The 22,235-nt window shown below is 41.1% G+C and overlaps 1 protein-coding gene across 12 annotated transcripts in view; it reads left to right on the plus strand.

The window, feature by feature from the left end:
- The window catches only part of PTK2 (protein tyrosine kinase 2), a 226,786-nt gene that overhangs the window by 96,062 nt on the left and 108,489 nt on the right, over positions 1–22,235 (plus strand). For all 12 annotated transcript variants that reach the window (XM_087741987.1, XM_087742226.1, XM_087742058.1 and 9 more), the window contains 2 exons: positions 7,122–7,288; positions 15,933–16,020. In XM_087741987.1, coding sequence (XP_087598113.1) covers positions 7,122–7,288; positions 15,933–16,020 — 255 coding nt within the window. The remainder of the gene's footprint in view (positions 1–7,121; positions 7,289–15,932; positions 16,021–22,235) is intronic.

The following is a 22,235-nucleotide window of genomic DNA, read 5'->3' on the forward strand; positions in this document are numbered from 1 at the left end:
GAGCCTGTAAACACTAGCAGGACTCAAGACCATGCTGGGTAAGTATTTTTAGTGTTGCAGAAATCTGCTGTATACAGCAGTGGTTACATATCCAAATGTAATTTCTACCTGTATACAGAAATATATGTGCTTTGAGGCAGTGGAACTTATTGATGTATAGAAGCAGACTGGAGTGCACTGATTTCTAACATCAATTAGATACATGTAGACATGTATAAAATCATTCCCGATATAGTAAAAGAGCTAGAAAACAGGTACCATTTATCTCCCCCCCACCCCACCCCCCCTTTTTCCTCTGCATGCCTACATGCATTGTAACAGATGACAAGGCATAATTGTGTTGTTAGTTAATTCTATGATTTTGTGTGCCTCCCTTCTGCAAACTTGAAAAAAGCGCCAAGAACTCAAAACAACAAACCTGCAAATGTAAGACATATGAAAAGGAAGGTAGACGGTACTGTGATAGTCAGACTAATGATAACAGACCTTTGGTCTTTAGAATGCCTGTTTTACTTGTGTAGAATACCTTGATATCCTTGGATGAGACACACATGCAAAATAACACTTTAAGAACAATATAAATAGCCCTTTGGTGTTTTTCTGAAAACACCTAGATCTACAGGTGGCTTCAAGTCATAGAATCGTAGAATATCTCAAGTTGGAAGGGACCCATAAGGGTCATCGAGTCCAACACCCTGCTCCTTGCAGGACGACCTAAAACTAAACCATATGACTAAAAGAGCATCGTCCAGACGCTCCTTGAACTCGACAGGCTTGGTGCCATGACCGCTTCCCTGGGGAGCCTGTTCCAGTGACCGACCACCCTCTCAGAGAAGAACCTTTTCCTAATGTCCAACCTGAACCTCCCCTGATGCAGCATCATCCCATTTCCTCGTGTCCTGTCGCTGGGCACCAGGGAGAGGAGATCAGCACCTTCCCCTCAAGTCAAGAGCGCATCCTGCGCTAGAGTTCAGCCATACAGGACTGGGTCCAAGGAAGCTCCTAGACTTTGCACGTGCAACTGAGGATAGGGGATGGTGAGTTCTATATGTTAAGCTTCTGGAAAACTAAACTTATTGTCAACATTTAAAATACTGTTATATTTATTTAGGAAGCTATACCAGTGTGCAGTAGGATCAGAAGAGAGCTGATTCAGCCAAGGAGACTGGGAAGCACAGCTGTACCAGCTCTGTGTTTGTCAGTGCTGTCGGCGTGCGCTCGGAGATGCCCCGTGGAATGACGTATGGATGTGGGGAGGCACTTTGGATGACTGAGCTGTGTATGGCTTAAGTGTGAAAGATGCTGAGGCACTTACGTGGATGCGTTGCTGGAGTTGATGGTGTCTCTGGGCTTGCATGGTGACAAAATCCTAGGCACCAGGATAACGCATTTTCAGGCTATAGTTTCAATATATCCTTGTTGCTGGGCTTCAGGGGCAGAGTTCTTGTTCAGCTGGATCAGTTCCCCAGTCTAGTTTATCATGTTGTGTACAAATGTGCTGGATCAGTGCAGGAGAGAGAAAGTAGCAAGGTAATGAGAATAAGAGGGAATAAACTTTTCTCTTTCAATGCCAGACATAGTGTCATCAGAGGACAGCCCGCGTTTTGGTGTTGTGAGGGCATGGAGTTTTCTTCTATGGAAATTTTAAATTAATTTGCATCAGAACTTTGTAATTTGCTTTTGTCCAACTCTTCATTTAAGGCCGCCATATACATCTCTCATCAGGAGTTATAACACTTGATGTATAAATAGCATTTGACATATTTGAAGTGCTTTACAAATATTAATGCCGTGTACCTGTGTCGGAGGTGCTACTTAAAGACTTGTTCTAGTGCAAGACACTTTCTCCTTCTTACTAACTATGGAAATTAGGTTTGTAGTCGCACTGGGAGTATATTATTCCAACTTCAATTTATTCATACTAGCACATCAGCTTTGTTAATTTACAAGCAAGCAATTCATTTTCACTCATTTACAGAAGCACAAGGTATTATTGATACATACGGGGAGAGCCTAGGGTATCCTGCGCCTTTTGGCCTTTCTCTGGTCTGTCTTGATTTTTCAACAGCCTCCTAAATACACTGTATTGTAAATTCTATTTTTGGACACATTCTCCTAATTTAGGACAAACATTAATCTATTTTTGAAATTAGCTGTGTTGAATATCTGTGGGTTCTTCAGACAAATGAGTAAAAATGAGTGCTATCCAGTTTTCTAGCTATTGAAAAAACTTTTTTTTCTTCCCTCTGGGTTAAAGGGAGGGAAAGGTGACCTCTCACTTACCTATTATTGATAGGAAATTCCCCTAAGGGCTTACCATTCTCTTTTGCTCAGCTCTACTAGCCTATTTTATGTTCAGGCTGTAAATTATAAAATCAGAGAATGGTTTGGGTTGGAAGGGACCTTAAAGATCATCTGGTTCCATCCCTGCTGCCATGGGCAGGGAGACCTTCCACTAGACCAGGTTGCTCAAAGCCCCATCCAACCTGGCCTTGAACACTTCCAGGGATGGGGCATCCACAGCTTCTCTGGGCAACCTGTTCCAGTGCCTCACCACCCTCAGGGTGAAGAATTTCTTCCTTACATCTGATCTAAATCTGCCCTCTTTCAGTTTAAAGCCATTCCCCCCTGTCCTGTCACTACAGGCCCTTGTAAAAAGTCCCCTTCCAGCTTTCTTGTAACCCCCCTTCAGGCACTGGAAGGCTGCTATAAGGTCTCCCTGGAGCCTTCTCTTCTCCAGGCTGAACAACCCCAACTCTCTCAGCCTGTCTTCATGGGAGAGGTGCTCCAGCCTCTCTGTTTTCAAATGTTAGCTCTGAAAACCTAATTAAAGTTAATGTGATTACAGTAAACAGCATTTAACTGGCATATGATTGTGTGACTTCCTTACAATTGTAGGGTATTATATGAGAATGACAATAGACACATGAAAACTCCTCATAGAAATTTATATTCATGTAGGTATTGGGTGTACACCCAAAGTGAAATCTCTTTCTGGAGTAGGTTTCTGCTGGAGTCAAGATCTCCTGCGAGTAATTCTGGCTGTATTATTTTGAGGTCCTAAGTTTGTAATCAAGGTTGATACTGGTGTTCCTTACCTGTTTTTTTCCACTCAAGAATGCATGTGAGGAGCTTCCTGAGCTAAAAGGCTGGCTGTAGTCAGGTCTGGAGAGATTTCAGATGTCTTTTGGCTGTGCTTCCAGTTAAAAGGTTGTCATGACGTATCTCAGCGGGATGCCTTAGTCACTACTGTGCAGTGGTTAAGCAGTTAAAATTGTTTGTCTGGAAACTTCTGATTAAGCATTCTGATCACTGCCACGAAGAACATCAGGCGTGCTTCTGGCAAGGCTCCTCACGTTGTGACCGTGAAAGACAGAGAAGCTGTCCTGGAGTGATGGCGGTGGCTTTGTTTGACGCTCCGAGCATCTCCACTCGGTCCGTGCAGGCTGTCCAGAACCCAAGGAGACTCTACACGTTGTTTACTACCCGATCGGAGTTAAATACACTGACCCGATTATGACTGCGGTGCCAGTGCAGCTCTTGGAGATTAATCTTGTACTGTTTGGAAACAGCAGCCAGATAAAACAAACCCTGTCCGGCTGCATGGGAACTTACTCTGCTGTTTACGTGCTGCGCTTCCCCTGGTGCGAGTTGGTGGTGCTGAATGAACCGCGCTGCTGCGGGGCTGGGGTACGTTGGTTGAAGGTGTGGCTCTCCGTGTCTAAAATTGAACTCCTCTGGTTTATTAATAAAAAAGTAAATAAGCAAATGGGTGTTTTACTTGAGAGGCTTCCCCTGCAGACCAGCCATTTTGAGTGTCTTAATAACCACATTTCCTTATTTCTCCTCTTTTTTTTTTTTTTTTTTTTTTTTTTTTTTTCAATTCTGGCTATGGTTTGTTAGCATCTGGAATGATGCGGCATTCCTAAAGAAAAAAAGCACTTAACGTGTTTCCTTCACATAAAGCATCACTTCTTCCTTTCTGGGTGTACAGAAGTTTCTAGAACGTATTTTCAAACGCCTGCAGTTGACCTCCTTTGCACCAATGCTGCTGTCTCCTTAATGTTTACATGGAAGTTGACTTTTTCTTGAGTTGCAGTATGTGCTAATGGTTGCTAGTTATTTTCTTGGGGTGATACCAACCAGGTCAGACGGGATGGGGTACCCTTCTCAAATAAATTAGAAAATACATTTACTTTTTTATTAGTAATTACTTTTGGTTCTGTGGTAGGTTTAGAATTGATTGATGATCTAAAAGGGATAGAGGCTTAAAAATCTCACTCACTTTTGGGGGGAATTAAGACATCTGACCAGTCCTTTTGAAATCCCAACCTAAAAATTAGAGTGGTTCTGGGATGTCCAGCTTGATTCTTTCCTGAGTAAATACTAATGGTTTCAGCTGAGCCTTATGCATCAGTATTCTTGGGTTCATGGTCATAGATAATTTTGCCTGAATTTTTTTTTCTTTCCAAAGCCATTTCTTATCACAGCAGGCATAACTATTGTTTAAGAACACGTTACCCACATTTTGATTATCAACTGACAGCACCGGAGACAGGGGAAGGGGTGGATTTCCAGAAACAAAACCTGCACGTTATGTACTCCATGCAGGGTGTAGAAAGAGATGAAAATGAATGAATCTCTTCTGTTTGCATGCATATAGAAAAGCTGGCAGGGTTCTCTTTAGAGGAGAGCAAGCCTGCCAAAATGTTGGGCTTTACTAACTAAGCAGAGATTGTCTTTTGGGTGAAGAAGAGGTTAAATGTGCCTCTGGCACTTCTGAGAGTACTCGGTGGTTGTTCTGTGTTTCCTGGGATACAGGCAACTGTTCTCCATTGCAGTATTTGATACAAAGACCCTTAAATACAGGCGAGAAACAAACTTAACCAATTTTTGTACGCTGTGGTCAATATGTTTAATTCAGATTTAAAACCGTTCACTGACCTGATAATAGATCTTTTGAACTTGCCTGGGAAGGTTGCAAAAAGTTAACTGCTTTAAGGGGAGACAGGATGAGTAACTGCAAGAGTTTCATTGTAGGCTGATGAATGACAGAAACAAAGCTTGGCTCAGGAAATCCACTCGGATAAAAATAGTCAAAGGCTGAGAGAGCGCTTAGGGGAAGCGTGGTATGTGCTTGCCTGGTGTCGCCTCTTCCCCCAGCATCCATCTGTGGCCCCGGTGGTTCTTCCTTTGGTTGTTTTACCAGCACACCTGCAGGGAGGTTACTTTTGTTTGCATCAGATGTTTGTCCCAGCAACTTGGGTGCCTTCTGGCTGCCAGGACTCAGCTGTGGCCGGTTAGTCTGTGCGGTGCTGCCAGCTGGTAGTGCCACTTGGAAACTTTGATTTGCCGGTGTGTTTTGAAGTCTCCCTCCTGCATGATACCGTCCTCCGCAAGCATCTTGCATGCTTTGCTGTTTGTGTCCATCTTCCTTCAAGTGTAGGGCTTGTCATCCACTTAGCAGGGGATGTCCAGCTGCTGGGCATGGAAGAAGACAAGGGTGTTGGGAGGGGACTGGGACTGAAGCAAATGGTGCTTCTGAGGATGCTCATACTGCTGCTGCTGGAGACAGGGTGCTGGGCTTGGTGGAACCTCTTCTGACTCAGATTTTGTGAACTTACTAAACACGGCTTGTCTTTTCTTCTTGTAGGCTTGAAAGAATTTTTTTTTTTTTTTTACATTTCACTATGCACTGTGTTGCTTCTGGAAGATTATTTAAAGGTTGCAGTTTGATAAGATGTGTGAGCTGATTTAACAGCTCGCTATCACCTCACCAAAAGCATGATTCCACTCCTACACGTGTGTCATCTTCCCCCTCTCTTCAGATTTAGTGCTTAATTCTCTTTTTGCAGTTAGCTTTCTGCTTGCTGAATTTGCAGAATGAGGGTCTTAATTTCTTTGGGGTATAAAACAATAAATTTTAGGAAACAATGTCATCCTGTAAAAAAAAAAACCAAAAACAACTCTTGCCTGACTCACGCCAGTAGCCCACCTCTTGATTCCTGTGGAACTTACTGTTGGCTACGTGGTGATCTTTCCTGAAATTCTGGGCAAGAATCAGCAGCTTGTGCATCTGTGTGCGTATATACGTCCGTGTGTGTGTATACGCACTCACACATGAGCATTTTTAGTAGCAAATTTTCAGACCATTACAAGGGTCAGAAGCAAAGGACTGTGAATTCCTGAAAGAAGCGTCTGGGAGCAGAGATAGCCCGTGCTCCTCCCGAGCTCCGAACTCTGTGCTGGCAGGGATCTGCCGCCTTGCAGAGACAAGCCTTGCCTTCCGCCGAGTTGTGAGGCAGCAACTCTGATCTCCTCCTGACTTTCTCATCTAGATAAGAGCAGGACAGCCTGGCACGCTGCACCTGAAAGGCTGCTGATCCACGATCTACTGACACATTTGAAACTTAGTTAGACCTTTAGTTAGAAAGGTCTAACATGGAAGGGAAACAGCGATCTGTTGCGATTTTTTTGAAAGGTTCCTTTCTTGGGCAAGAGATCCTCAAACTATGTAATCTACCTCAGGACAAACAAGTAGGACATCTGTTTTGTTTGAAAACCTTCCCAAATAATTGTCTCTTGCCTCATTTTGTAAGGGATCTGTGCTGAATCTCAGGAGAAAATGAATGGGGGGAAGAGGGGGAAGGAAACCGAGGGGCTGTGAGGTGACCTACCAAATCCTGGCTTTTGGGGCACATAAATAGGATGAAAGTCTTTCCGACTGTAGATGAAGAGTGACTTTTAAAGGCTGATGGTGGGTTTTTTTGAACAAATATATCTTGCTTTCATCCACAAATCTGCTTTTTATATTTTGGCTTTTATGTTATTCTGTCTTACGTAGAGGAAATAGTGGCTTAATTCTGATACGATGCATGGAAACGTATTTACTGATATTTTGTGAAGCCATGCCGGTAAAACTTCAGAAATTGTAAATGTTTGTTTGAAACAGCTTACAGTTGAACATGTTTAGTATTCTTAATAAAGGTGATATCTGATTTATTGCTTAGTATTTTGTATAGCGTATGACATTGTTACATTTTAAAGCCTTACTGTAGAATTTTTAGAAAATATATACTGCTTTTTACGGCTTGTAAGGAGTGTATGTTTCTCTGTTTTAGGGCATAATTCAGAAGATTGTGGACAGTCACAAAGTGAAAAACGTGGCCTGCTATGGGTTACGGCTCAGTCACCTGCAGTCTGAGGAGGTTCACTGGCTACACCTGGACATGGGGGTGTCCAATGTGAGAGAGAAATTTGAACTAGCCCACCCTCCAGAAGAATGGAAGTAAGAGTATAAATCTGTTCAGTGTCAAAATCGAGTCATAAAAGTCTTTTTGCCTTGTGATAAAAAACAACTCTGTAATTTGCTTTATTAAGGAAGATCCTCTTGTGGTGGAATAGAGGTGATGGAACAGGAAAAAGAACCCACAACTTTTCACATCAAAGAGCTGTAAGCGGTGAAGAACAGGTTTTGTTGTTGTAAGGCGTTTCCTGCAAACTGAGGAGAACAGATATGTGTAACCTGGGGTTTAGAGGAAGCATAAAGTAGGAGCGGAAATCTCATTTGTCCTCAAAATCCTGGAAAACTTGTGATATATCTCGTGAACCAGCCCCATCTCGGGTTTTGTCATCCTTAAAAGGTCCTTTAGGATGGGAATCCTATTCCTATTTGTGGTATAAGCAGACTGCTGAAAATTTAAAAGGATAAATCTTGTTATTTAAATGAAAAGAAGAAAATAATGTTATGTACTGGTTGTATTTAGATATAGACTGAGTAGGAGAAATGCAATTTGAAAAGAGTGAAATGCAGTGAATAGATCAGTTCATCCCTCTGCAGTTACAAAACTTTTCAGTTGTAAAAATATTTATTGGATAATGAATTGAGGCCCAGAGCGATGAGTGACACCTGCCTTTCTTCTGACTGGGATCTTCAGTTATTCCAGGAGCAATGAGCCATAGAAAGGTAACTGCAGAACTTGAGTTTTTTTCATAGCCTAGGTACATTTGCTGAGATATTTTCATGATACCGGTTAGTTGGTTAAAAGAAGTGGTATGACCTATGCTCTGTTGAAGACTGAGTTTTCTTCAGCTTTTTAGCAGAGTAAGCTGGTAGTGCATGCATGCTCGGGAGAGGACGTAGGCTGGAGAGGAAGAAGGGAAGGATCGTCCACTTTCCTGGTAGAAAGACAAGAGGAAACTAAAATTTATTTGCGGAAAGACACAATAGTCTGCTAGAGAAGGTGGGGAGCTCAGAGTTTTAAAATACCGTTAAACCAAGTATAGCACTAAACTCGTGGGAATAGCAAAAAGTAGATTACTACGGTTACTTGATCATTGCAGGGGTTTTGTGCATGTTTTGCTGTGGTTTACATTCATAAAAACAATTTTTGCAAAAGTTGCTAGTTATTTTAAAGGCTTACACATACCTTCTGCAGAATTATTGTAAATAGTCTATACTTAATTTCTTGCAAATGGAGTAGTTACGTACTAGCAGATGTTAGTTGGCAATCTTCAGTTTATAAATTCTCTTTAAGGGCCTGATTTTAACAAATGCAACAAATTCAAACACATTGGGAATGTTTAAAACTTAGGTTTCGGAAATGTTGCACATTTTCTTTTGTGCATGTTACATTTTCTTGTTTCTGGGATGTGCATCAATATTGTTCCTTCCATACCTTACAAGAAATTTTTCATTGATAACACTGTGAAGTCGCAGCTGAGGAAGTAGGATTCCTGAATCCTTCCCGTGATAGTAGTGCTGCGTATAAGGTGTGAATAATTTATGTTATGGAAATTTGTTACGTAGTGTACGCATGTCGGTTCCAATTTTATTTGGCGGTGCAACTCGCATTGTACACATTGCAGAACAAAATTAATCAGTTTTAAAAGCAAAGTTAGATGATTGTTTTGAAGTTTGTGGAAAGGAATTAGATAAAATACTCATGAAAGAGCTATGGCAAGATGTAAATTATTCAGTACCTTTCTGGAGCGTCATTTAATGTTTTTTTTGAATACATGCAGCCTGACATACCGTTTAAACCCATGGAGATTTGCTGTGCATAATCAAAATGCTGCTGTCATATTTGTAATACCATAACACAGAGTGTTTAAGATCGTATGACAGTACTTGTAAAAATAGTTAGATTAGTAAAGGAGTGGTTCTTAAATTGAAAGCTTCCTAATAGTGTTAATAAACCAGTAAGTGACTCTCGTGTGATTTCTTTTTTTTTTTTTTTAATCATGTCAATTAAAAGGGCTGTATATTCAGTGTTCAGAAATTAGATCTCAGATATTCTCCTGGACTAATCCAGATACTAGAAGTTAACACTGATTGTCAGTAGGCTGTACACAAAAGTTAACAGAATAAAATAATTCTCCCATATATGCAGCTTTCGTTTGGTGCTGTGCTGTTTATAATCCTGCAGAGGATGGGCTAGTGAAAGGGAGAAATAGGGATAGGACTCTGCTTCAGATGACATGGCTGTGATTAGAGCTTAGGAAAAGTAAATAATAGTGGGCTTTAGGGCAACAAGGTCACCGAAAATTCTGTCACTTCAAATTTTCTTCCCTCTTGTGTGGCAAACAGTTCAGTTGCAGGAGCACGCACAACTTAGCTTTGCCAGACTGCCAGTGGATAACCTCAATTATGTCACAAAGGACAAAGAGGAAATCACTGCTTACTGGAAGCTGGAAGTCTTCTTTTCCCACCCTCATGTTTGCTTTTATATACTACTTTGACCTTCTTCTTGCTATAAAAAGCGCTGTATTTTGCACGAGATAGCAAAGGTTGGAACTATCTTGTGGATTTTTTTTGTTTGGCTGTTTTTTTTAAATAAAAATCAGTGAAGACCTAATACTTAGGTTTTTTCCTACAAAGAAGAAAGATTGGCACTAAAAGTCAGATGGGAGCCTTTTATTGACTGCGCCTGCATCTTCACTGTACGTTTACTTTAGGTATGTTTGTGCTAGTTAACTGTATCAACCCAAACATCCTTTTTTAATTTTATTTTATTTTCTGGCAATGAAGGTAATTCTGTCCAGCATCAGAAAATTCCGAATGCTTCTAAATCGCAGTGCCAGAAATGATCAGAGTTATAATTATTGGAACTGCTTGCCTATTTGTTTGTGGTAGTTTGTTCAGGAAATAAGTATTCTGGAGTCTGCTGTGTTTTAAGTCACGTTGGGTAATACTGTCTTATTTTTTTGAGTTATGCAAGATTTAGCACTACAGCAGCATTGTATAATTTGAGTGTAATTCCATGTAATTGCTGTAGAATAACTGTAGCCTTCCAAATGCAGTCTGAGAGTTTTGTTCGTTATTGAATTCCAATAACACTGCTGCTGTTAGGTTTATCTTACGGTAGCATAAATGGTAAATTCTTCCTTAAGCACTTGCTTGTATGAAGGCCTGTATATCTGTGCATGCGAGATGATCCCAGATGACAAGTGAAAATACAAACAAACAAAATCCAAGGGCTTTTTATGGGAAGGCAATAAAGACTGGAGTGGATTTGTTTGCTTCAGGTTTCCTCTTAGTGTTTATGCTAGCAAGGCGGACCTGGGCGTGCATTAAACTCACTTTTTAATGAAGAAATTAATCTTCACTTGTACTGTTATTTTAATGATTGGATGTTTCCAAGGGCATGAGGGTGAAAGATTAAAGAGCCTTCCTCCCTTAACCTTCATCTTTACTCTGTACAGGTAGATGAACTAGGCTTAGCAAGATGTGGGACTCGGAAATCATAGCATCAGCCCTGGTCATTTTTGATAATACTGAGCCCTCAACAGCAATCGCAACAGCTATCCTTTGTCTCTAAAAATGCTCCGTGCCAAAGCACTATTGCATTTGCTGGCCTTTTTTGTCCCGCAAGGGGAGAATCAAGAGGTTTGAGTAATAAATTGTTCCCCTCAGAGTAGACATCTTCTGGTTCTGTACTTAAGGTTTGTAGGTAAAGCAGGTCCTTGTAACCAGGCCCCATTCACGCTTTGGCTCTAACAGGTAGAAGATGCCCCAGTGCTTAGCAGCCCTGTACTGTCAGTTTGGATAGCTGCAATGCAAATGCCTTGGCACTGACACAAAGGCCAGAGCACCTGCAGAATGATTTAATGAGTTGACTAAGTTGATCTAAAAGCTCTGTACCTCTCCGCAGTCTGTCTTCTCCCCTCTCTTGCTTCCAGTTATGCAGTCCTTTTCCTGTTCTTCTGTGTGCCTTAAGGCTTATCTAATCCTTCAGCGAGCCGATTCAGTTCATTAAACTCACACAAGGCTCCTCCTTTGCCTGCCCTTTTTGTTCCCATCTTCTCCTTTTTGGTTATTTTACTGCTGGTGTAAACTGAATTAGAACTTGCTGGAAGCAACCTGCGTGGCTGGGACTGGTGAGATTATTTCTTTCAGTGCCACAAAATACTAAGAGTTGGATCATGCTTTCTTTTTCGGCTCCACCAACTGCCCAGGTAGTGCTTGTTCCTCACAGGGAAGCTCCTAGAACTGCTCAGTAGTGTATGCTATGCTGTGGACAGGTCAATTCACCATACAATTTCTTAACTCTTTTGATGCCCACCTTTCTGCAGGTCTGAATGGAGGCCTGTAGCGTGTGTCAGTGTGCGCGTGGAAGTGTCTCTACCGCAGTATAGATGGAGAGCAGCAAGTAGAGTAGTAGTCTTCTGGTTTTATCAAACGTAAGGGAAGTGATCATCAGCTGGGGTACTTGCTCAAAAAGCAGACCTGGTTTGTGCGAAAGGGATTTGTCATCCTCATCAGTTGGCTGCGTTTCAAAGACAGTAGATTCAGAGGATATTGAAAATCAAGCCCCTCCTTGAGTTGGCCTTTGGTAGCCAGCTTCTTCATTCCCATAGGCATAGTCAGAGATTAGGTTGTAAACAGGTAGTGAAGGTCACTCTCAGTGACTGTCCCAGCCAAGCTGTTTTGCCTTACCTGATTTTCTCATGAGATCCTGTTGCAAAAAGCAGTACTTCTTAACTAAGGAGCCATGAGAAGACAAGTCCCTGTAAAGGAGAAAGATTGCTTTTCCTATATTTTTTTTTAATCCCAGAGAGTAAAAGTGTTCTACATCCTCGTCTAGATCAGGGTGACTGAGACAATATGATCGCTGCTGAAGGGCTGGCTACCGGTATTTAGGCAATACGTGTTCTTAGTACATTGGGAGGCCAAATAAAAGATTTTTTTCTTTTGTATAGTGTGAATATTCAACCCATCTTCAGTATCTGTTATTAAATAAGATGTCTGAAACACATGCATTGAATCATAACACTTCCAGGATTTAGAAGGTCCCCTTGGTCAGGCACTTGATACCCCTGTGGTGGGTTGATGGTGGCTTGGCTGCCAGACCCCCCTGGCCCCTCTCACTCCCTCTCCTCAGGAGGACACAGGTAGAAAATAGGATGAGAAAAATTGTGCGTCAAGAACAACAGATCACTTACCAAGTATGGTCACAGGCAAAACAGACTCAAATTCAGGAAAATTAATTTAATTTATCGCCAATTACAATAGATTCTGATAGTGGGAAACAAAGACAAAAAATTAAACCGACACTTTTCCACCCCCACCTTTGCCCCAGGCCCAGCTTCACCCCTTCACCCCCAACGCCTCTCCCCCGAGGGGCGCAGGGGTGGGGATGGAGGTTGCGGCCAGTCCATCCCAGCCCCTCTCGCCCGCTCCTCCCTCCTCACACCTCTCCCTGCTCCAGCGCGGGCCCTTCCCCGGGCTGCAGGCCTTCAGGGACAACCTGCTCCCGCCTGGGCTCTCCACGGCCGCAGCTCCTGCAGGAAAGATCCCCCTGCTGCGGGCTGGGGCCCTCCCCGGGCTGCAGGCTGGGGCTCTGCTCCAGCGGGGGCTCTGCAGGGCTGCAGGGGATCCCTGCTGCGGGCCTGCAGCCCCTCCTGCTCCTGCGGCCTCGGGCTGCCTCTGCTGCTGCTCCCTCCTTGGCTTCTTCCTCCTCTGCCTGGGCCGCCTTTGGCCCTTTTGGCAACCTGTTTCCCCCCTGGCGCCCCCAGCTTGGCTGAGGGGCTCAGCTGTGTCCTGCGGTGGGGCCCTTGGAGCCGGCTGGGACCGGCTGTGTCTGGTATGAGGCAGCCCCAGCCTCTCCTCACAGAGGCTCCCGCAGCCCCCTGCCCGCACCTGGGCACCCAATAGAACTCCTTAGGGCAGGTACACTTACTAACTTATTCTTCTTTGCTTTGAAGTAATTGAAAATACCTTGTCCATTAACTGTCCCCCAGAAGCGCTGTGTGCTGGTATTCTGTGTTGTACACAAAGCAAGCATGTGGAAGTCCGTTCAGGTAAAGCCGTAGCTTTGTGCCCAAGAAAGTGGCCTGTGTTAGTTCGCAAGATCCTGAATTTTCCTTAATTAACTTCACTGATTTATAAATTTTCTTGTGCCACGCTAATACCCTCAAGTAGGATGTCAGTCTTTGCTATGTATTTGCCAGTCCTCACAAAGGTTAATCAGAAAAATAATAAAAAAGGTGCTATATTTTGTATTAACATCCAGTGATCTGGCAAAGTGCAGCTCCAATGCGAAAGGATGAAATTGTGTCATTACCTGGGAGATACTGCAATATGAATAACCAGTTACCCAGTCACCTTCAAGTATAGGGTCAGTCAGCTTTTCTTTGCTCAAAGGTTGGATCTTCACTTTTAAATACTCTTTTTTTCCTGTTTACTGTTTCATGCAGCGAGGCTTGGAAGGTGATGTGGAAACTTGCTGCCATGGAGAGGAATTGGGATAGAAACGGATAAAGGATGAGGAGAGAATAGCAGGAGAAAGTGCACCCGGGAAATGATGAGAAATTGATATGGACAGTTTTCAGAGAACAGTGTTGGTTTTAATCTTAAAATGTAGAAAGACAATTAAAAGGTACTGGGTTGTAGAGCCCAAAAAACTGCAAACAAGTAATTTTTTTACACAGGTTTGTTTTATTCCATACCATTCTCTGCAGTGGTGTTCAGCACTAGATTTGAGGGGATATGGCAGAAGCAGACGATAGGGAGGGCTCTGCTTTTCTGCTTCTGGACAGCGTGCTCATGCTGCTTTCTCTCCCTAGCACTTAAACAGCTGCAGGTACAATTTGGATTATATCTAAAATTTTAATGACTAATGAGATATCTGCTATGTATCATGAAATGTAAACGCTGATCAGCAATAGAAGGTGACTCTGTGTGCCTTCTCAATTAGAGTAATTTTTGAGAGTTTGTCTTAACTGTGATTTTGAATCTTTTTTTGTTTGTAGCTGTCTGTATCGTCCTATCGGAGAATGGTTTGGGTTGGGAAGGACCTTTAAAGATCATCTAGTCCAAACCTGGTGCCATGAACAGGGACATCTTTCACTAGATTGGGTTGCTGAAAGCCCCATCCAACCTGACCTTGACTGCTTCCAGGCATGGGGCATCCACAGCTTCTCTAGGCAGCCAGTTCCCGTGCCTCGCCACCCTCACTGTAAAAAATTTCTTCCTTATGTCCAATCTGAAACTACCCTCTTTCAGGTGTCCTCCACCTCTCTTGTATATCCTACGGTCTGAAGACTTTTTAAAAAGTTTAAGAACATGTTTTCTGTGCACGAGAAGACTAAGCGTGCAATTTCCTTTATGAAATAAACTGGCCATACTATGAAAAAACTTCATTCTGAGTATTCCCAGTTTGTATACAGTGTGTGCGTGCCTGTGTTTACAGTTTCTAAATGTTTTCCTTATTTTAATGATTTCTGATGGGCCAGCGTGTATTCAACGCTTTCAAAGCAAAGAAGAATGCTGTAACTTCTGTTTGCAGTGGAATCCAAAGCAGCAGTAACTCCCTAGTAACTTTTTATCAAATCCCTGTATAAATCTTGATTACAGGCAGCCAAATCACTTGCTGAAAAGACGTTCTTGTCCTGCTGAAACCAACAGATTGTAGTGTTGCAATATTTGCTCTCTCATCATGAGTAGATTGTTAAATATACTTATTTTGGGGAAGGGCTGTAAGGAGTTTTATACTTAGGATATGCTGTATTGGCATACCCAAAGGGACGAGGACATTTATTATCAGAATTTCATTGCAGGAATGTGTTAGAGGAGGAAGCCTGCAGTGTGTGTCAAATATTGTGGCCTGTTACTGCTGAACAAGCAATAATACTAAATTTAGGGAGTAGAAGCAGGAGTTCAGCATTTGAGAAGGCATACGAATTTGGTATAGGTCATGGATCAAGGCTAAGTCTTAATATCCCTCATTTCGTGGTGTACTATTAACTTGAAAAATCTGACTGTCACGTTGCAAGCTGGTTCATTCGGCTTTTGCGTGCATCTTGATGGTGCAGAAGGAAGTAGGAAATCTTTTTACAGAGAAATCCGTTCAAAACCTTTGGAACTATTCAGAGGTGAATGTTGCAGCACTTGATCAGAGAAGGAGGGGAGTCATGTTCCTTGAGTAAGCCCTTGTTTTGTCTGTAGGATGTGGCTCCCTGGTGAGTAACACTGGTTGCTGCTCTTACTTGGAGCAGTGGGATTTGTGTTTTAAGTACCATGCTTGTGATAACCAGAGATAAAAGCTGTTGCCAGGGAGTCATGTCGGTGGTGCTGGCAGCTCATCTGCTGTTGTCACCTAACTGGGCCTCCCTTTCCCTGCATCTGGATCTGATGGCTTATCTGCTGCAAGTCTTGATGCTTTAGCCCTCGCTAAAGCTTTGAGAAGGCAGCAGGATATGTTTGCTTCTATTACAAAGGTCCTTCATAAACATCTTTGTGAAACGTCAGGTACTTCATTCCAGTTTAGTTCTCTGAGTAGTCAAAAGAGGAAATTTTCCCTTAGTTTTCTGTGTTTATTTCAATTTTATCCTCATTTCTAAGAATGTTTGAAGACACCTTTTATTTATGAGGAAATCTCAATTATTATTTTTGTCTCACCAGTTTAATTCTCTTTTTTCTTGCTTTTCAGATATGAATTGAGAATTCGATATTTGCCAAAAGGATTTCTGAACCAGTTCACTGAGGACAAACCAACTCTAAATTTTTTCTATCAGCAGGTATGTTCAGTTCTGCTACATTTTATTTTGCTGGCATTGATTTGGAAAATTCTGGCTTTGTTTATGCAGATAACGTATTACTGCAGAAACAGAAATTGGTAAAATTTAAGGTTGCGTATATAAAGCAGAAAGGGCGTGAAGCCCGTGGCCTCTTTCTCCTTGAGAAGTGGTGAGGAATATTATCCAAAGACAAGGTAATTCTGCAGTTGTCATCTTAACTCAGATAAAATTTACTGTTGTTCCGCTGGCTTCTTATAGTTATTTCAGACTTTATGAAATGCTGAATTTCTTTATTTTTGCAAGCACAAATAAGTGGGCAGTTCCACTACAACCATGGAATGTTTTTTCCACTCACTAGGTGATTTTCTTGATTTAAGTATCTCTTATTGATTAGCAAACCTGAATAATAGTAAAAGTTTCTATAAATTAAGCGTGTAAATCTTCATTTTGTTCACTTAAATAATTTTAATTTGCTTTTAGACTGGCAAGCTCAAAGTAAAGTTTCATGGGGGTGTCTTTTAGAGGAGTCTGGACTAGAATGGTTGTAATATCTCCTAACTTTAAGAATCCATGCATCTGTAAAAATTCAAACCTGAAGTAACTTATTTGTTGCATGTTAGGTGGGTCTTTTCCAGTGTCTGGATGGTACGATGTCCGTGTTCATATACTGAAATACTGTTAGTGCTTAATAAACAGTTTGTGTTGCTAATGGTGACAAGTTTGTGAACCAGATATGTTTTTATGTCATAGTTTTAAGCAATACTTTATAATACTGTATGGAGGATTATTTTTGCTCTAGATTACTTAATACTCCATATTATTTTATGGAGTATTGTCATGATAGAGATGGAATAAGGTAGGAATGAAGGGTAGGGGGAGAGGTAGCTGAAATGGCAGAGCTCAAGAACTATGCCATGAAAGTTCTGGAGTTTTGTTTTGAAGTAGGATTTTTTTCTTTTTTTTTTACCTGATGCGTTTTGTTGTGTCAAAGGAACAACAATATGAAGTGCTGATAACGTTGCTCAAACCCCAAAGGCTTCTACCAAGGAAAACTATTCCTGTGGAGTACTGTTCTTTTTGCTGTGTCTCTGCCACATTCAAAAATGTCCTGATCTGATGTGGTTGCTTGGGGCATACCATAATTCCTGAGCGACATCCCCTAAAATTAGGATATAACTGGAGCTGGTCCAAAGCGTGGCTCTCTTCTGCCTTTGTGAACAGACACATTTGCAGATGAGGAACCAGGAAAACAGTAGTTCTGATTAAATTTTCTTTTTAAGTTTCTGAAAAGATGAAAACATAATCCTCCCCCCTGTCCAATACTTCAACTGAAAGCAGAATATAGAATTAGCATGCTTGTACTCATTTATTACATGTCTTGCATCCTTTATTGTACACACACACACATTTGTGCCTTAGGTAAATGCGCTTTAATTTTTTTAATGTGTGATGAAATTCTTATGTTGATATATGATGGAGTTGACTTCTGAGAATAGAATTCTAGTGCAGAGCTTATCTGAACTTAGCATTCTAGTTTAACTAATCCGTGTGATATGCTCATTTCAGCCTAAAAATGTCTGGACTTTGGCGACTTTTTAGTACTGCCGGGGTTCTTCTAGAAACAATAAAATCGTGTTCCTTTTCACTTTAGCAGCTAGTGGCTTTCTTCATACTGCATTTAAACATAGGAGATTTGTGTTTTCCATGATGCAAAAGTGGGTAATGAGCTCCAAAATAATTTCCTGAACTCCATCATTTACCTATCCAAGAGCTGGGCAGCCTGCAGCATCCTCTCAGTTGTGCCTCAGAGAACTATTTCTTTCAAGTATGGCATTTAAAATGCCAAAGGAATATTTTTTAGCATTTTCTGAGAAACACGCTTTTACTATATTTGTGGAAATCATTAGAAACAGATACACATGGCTCAGAATAGCAAGAAGACTTATGAAGGTCAACGGGAACTGATATGCAAAGACGACAGCTTGCGTGTATCTGATAATGCCCTGAATCCTAGTTCTATCATAAAATGAAAATCAGAGGTTCTTGTTTCCTTGCTCTACGTACCATACCATTTTTTTTTTCTCTTCCCCTTTCTTTTCCACCTTATCGTGAGGTATTTCCAAATCCATTTCTTTAAAAGTCGCTGTTCTTCATTCTGGGGTGCTGCAAGGTGTTTGGGTCTCCATTGTCACGGAAATCAGGTGCACAGCTTCTCAGAGCTGTCATTCTCTGTCCGTGAGTCTGTTTTTCTCCAGAAGTCTCACTTGGCCTCTAGAATAAATTAGGACGATTTCTTGGTAAAGTGTTAAGGCAACCCCACTGACTTATGAAAAGAAGGCAGGAAAAGAAGTTGAGCAGTAACGCTGCATCTTAAATCAGACCTAAAATGTAGGGGGATGTGGGAAAACAAGGACAGATGATTTTTCACATTCTGTTCCCTTCTCATTGTCATTCCCGCAACATTTTAACGTCCTCTTTTGCTAACCACAGCTCACCCTTCACGATCAGACACATCATGTTCTATACAGGCAAGAACACGAGAACGTACGTAAATCATACATGCGTACATAGATATCTTGAGCTGTCTGCACAGAAATAACTGCGTTAGAGATAATGAATGTAGGACCCAGTTACAGAATTTTTAAAAAATGCAACAGGATAACACTTTTGTAATCAAGTGGGCTTGTGTAGATGTAAAAGTCAAATACATTGCTGCCTCGTGTGTTATAAATGAGAAGAAAAGATTTGGAGGATCAGATGCTGCCCGTGACTAAATCTTTCTTTTCAAGGTGAGGCTGAGAACCTATTACTAACTTGATAAAATCTAACCACATGTTGTCTGACTTATTAAAAATGTGCAACATGAAATTAAAAAGCTCATGGAGAAGGAAAAGAAATACGGTGATCTCTGTCATCCATGAATTGTCCATGGATTTTAGAAAGTGTAATTATTTTCTTGAATTTGAGTTGCAGAGCAGCAGTAATGTTGAAAAAGAAGCTGAAAGTTTGAGTAAGCGACTGAATCCTCAAGTGATCTTCATCTTCCAGAAGAGCACAGAACATTTGTAAAGATAACAAAATGTTACCTTAGTCGCTGTCAACAGACAGAGTTTATTCATACAGTTAACCGAAACCACAATTACCAGGCTGTTAAACTGAAAACTGGCACAGGTTTGTAGCTTCACATGCATGACTACTCCCGCTCACTTCAATGAGTGCGTTGCCCTGTAAAATTGGTGCAAGTATTTAAGTCTTCTCAGCTTGGACTTAATATGTGAAATCTTTTCTTTTTTCTTCTTAGTTTTGACTATTTTAAGGATGCTGTGACCTTCCTTTGTTTTGGATATTCTTCGTTTTCAAGAGTCTTGAACAAATCAAGAACCTATGACCAGGACTGGCTGTAGTTTGATGTACAGCCGTTTGTAATCAGCGGCGGTCATTCTGCCATCTGCAGTGGGCGTAAGCTGTTCTAATTGGAAGTATAAAGGCAGGGCACTTAACGAGACTTTTTGTAAGAGTGCCCCTGGTTTGCAATCTGTACGGCAAAAGGATTAAAATTAGTGTCTGTGAGGGAGGGGAACCATGCAACTTGTAACGTCAGAATTAGTCATACTAATATTGATCTCGTGCTGTTCGCTGAAGCATCTGTGTTTCAGGCTGTGCTTCAGCTTTGAGACTTGAGATGGGGGAGAGGCTGATGCTCAGGCCATTCCCCTTGACTGGAGGAGTCGTGTGTTCAAGACGTCATTTTACATCCCAGCTGAGAGCTCTGATCAACAGACTAATGCTAGAATTGTGTCTTTTTTTTTTTTTTTTTTTACTGGTCTGCTTAGAAGGTGTCAAAGGTAGTGGGTGACAGGTCTGCAGAGGTGTCTTCTCTTCTTTTCATCAAGTGGAGCATTTAGGTGGTGATATGCATTGACTGTATTATTATTCCCCTGGGCCCAACTGCTTACAATTTCAGCCGAATTAGGCAAACTGGATCCCACCCAGTGTTGTTTGAATTGTGAGGTTAAAGTATTGAAAAAATCAGGAAATGCTGGATTTATGGTTGTCTGCACAGTTGGCAGATGCTTGCTGCATAGGATTTATGTGCCAGCCTTCAGTTGTGTCCTGTTGTATTGTATACCCAAATCCGAACCAAAGTGAACTCTAACTCCACCCCCAAGACCTTAAACACGAAGTACAAAAGATTGCTGAGTAAAAATACTTACTTTTATCAGTAAGTAACCTTTTTTCAAGACAACCTCAGAGGGAACAATCGTAAGGGTACAAAAGGAGAATTAAAAATTGGAGTTTTTCGAGTAATGAAAATTAGACTTCACTTTTTTTTTTTGTACTTTTTGGGAGCATTTCCAGTTGCTTTAAGTAAGTGTTGGTGAAATTCATTGTGAGTGTCTTCCTTTCCCTCTGTTCCAGTGACAAGGCTGTCGGGAGGTGGAAATAAAGGGGACAGGCTTCTCTCTTTTTCTCTTAATAGCTGAGTGAGGAACGAAAGCCATATCTCGCATCAAGATAGAATACAGCTTTTAAAAACATTCATATGATGAAAATCAGACGTAAGCCACTTGAATTGCCTTCCTTTTATTGTGGGACAAGAGCCTGCACACATTTATGCTTGAATAACATGTTAGGCCCCAGTAATTGGAGATGGTTTATCCCTTGATGAAAAGGGAATAAGCATCTGTATAAAGGGGGGGGGGGGAACAGCTCTTAGGCATCAGCTGTTCCATTGTCGCTGTCCTTGTGCTTCGAACACAAGACTTTTAAAGAAACTTTTGGGGTTTTTTTAGATCCTGAAGAAGAAGGAAAAGTCGTTTTTATCAGCGTAGATTTTTTTTCTCTACGCTGCCTTGTTTAGCCTGCAGTGTGGAGCTGCCCTGGAGGTCTACATATATATAATAATGGAGACCATAGGACTGGACCATGTTTTGGTTTTGCTTTTTAAAATGAGCCAAAGTTTGTGGAATACACAAGAGGAATTCCAGGCAGAGAGAGGATGATCTCAAAGTTAGGGCAGGTGAATGATGTTCTGCAAAAATCAAGCTGAATTCTGTGCCACAGGGATTCTGTGTTTCACCAGTCAAGTACAATGCAGGTTTGTTTTCATAAGAAAACTGTTTTTAAAAAGAAAAGAGGAAAAAAGTAATACTTGTTTTCTTCTAAAAAAAAAAAAAACCAAAACCAAAAAGAAAAAAAAGAAAATTCTGTAAAGAAAGAGGAGACAAAGTTTCTTGTGGACAAATGGCACTTTTTTAAGATACCTTTTTTGTTCTGTCTCTGTAGCGTCTGTGAAGACAACACTTAAAATTTATTTCCTTGAATGAAATTCTCTTTTATATTGTGGCAGATAAACACATCATGCAAATTAAATTATTTTTATAACACTGTCCCCCAAACATGTAGGAAATTTCAGGTCCAGGCAATTACTGTAATAACTTAATGATTAAAGTTTTATAAGGCTTAGGTGCATGAGATATAATTTGAAGTGCAGGCTGGGAATTAGTCTCTTTAACCTAATTAAATAACAACATCTCTTATACCCTAATAAAAATAGGAGACCTAAAGCAAATGACTTTGACAGGAAAAGCTTTGAGGAAAATCAAGGACATAGGGAGAAAAGCTGGCGTTGTTCCTGATATTGGCAGCCTGTTTAAAACAAAAAATAATAAAAAAAAAATCTTTCAGGAAGAGTTAATGGTTGACATATAAACTGTGCCCTAAAGGGAAGTGGTAATAAATGTAAGAATTGCAGCTGCTTTAAAAGATATTAATTTTTTTTTTTTAAATAGCGATAAAAATATAAATGAAACTGCACATCATCTGTCTGCTCCTTACAGCTTGTAAAAGTAATTAAAAGTGAGATACCCTTTACAGGGGTCGGCTTCTTGAAATCGCTGAAATTCACAATTCCTCATAAAGTATGCATGTTTTTAACTATACAAGTTGATGTATGCGCTCAAAACTATGCTGACATTCTTGTTGTAGATCTTGCTGTTTGTATTGTTGTGTAGCTACTTTGGTGTCTTCCAAATGTTCTGTGTCAAACCTCTGCTTTCTGTTAGCAGTGCTGTATGGTAGGAACGTAAAACATACTCGTATGCCTAAATACCTCTTAAATAGTCAGCCAAGCTGACCAAGAAAAATGGCTGCTTTGATTTAAAATTTCCACCTGTCAAGCAGAGTGGTGAAAACAGTGCTCGTGGGCTTTGTTG

This window comes from Nipponia nippon, unplaced genomic scaffold, assembly GCF_047370975.1.
Source record: "Nipponia nippon isolate SJK-2023a ecotype South Korea unplaced genomic scaffold, ASM4737097v1 scaffold_1, whole genome shotgun sequence".
NCBI lineage: Eukaryota > Metazoa > Chordata > Aves > Pelecaniformes > Threskiornithidae > Nipponia > Nipponia nippon.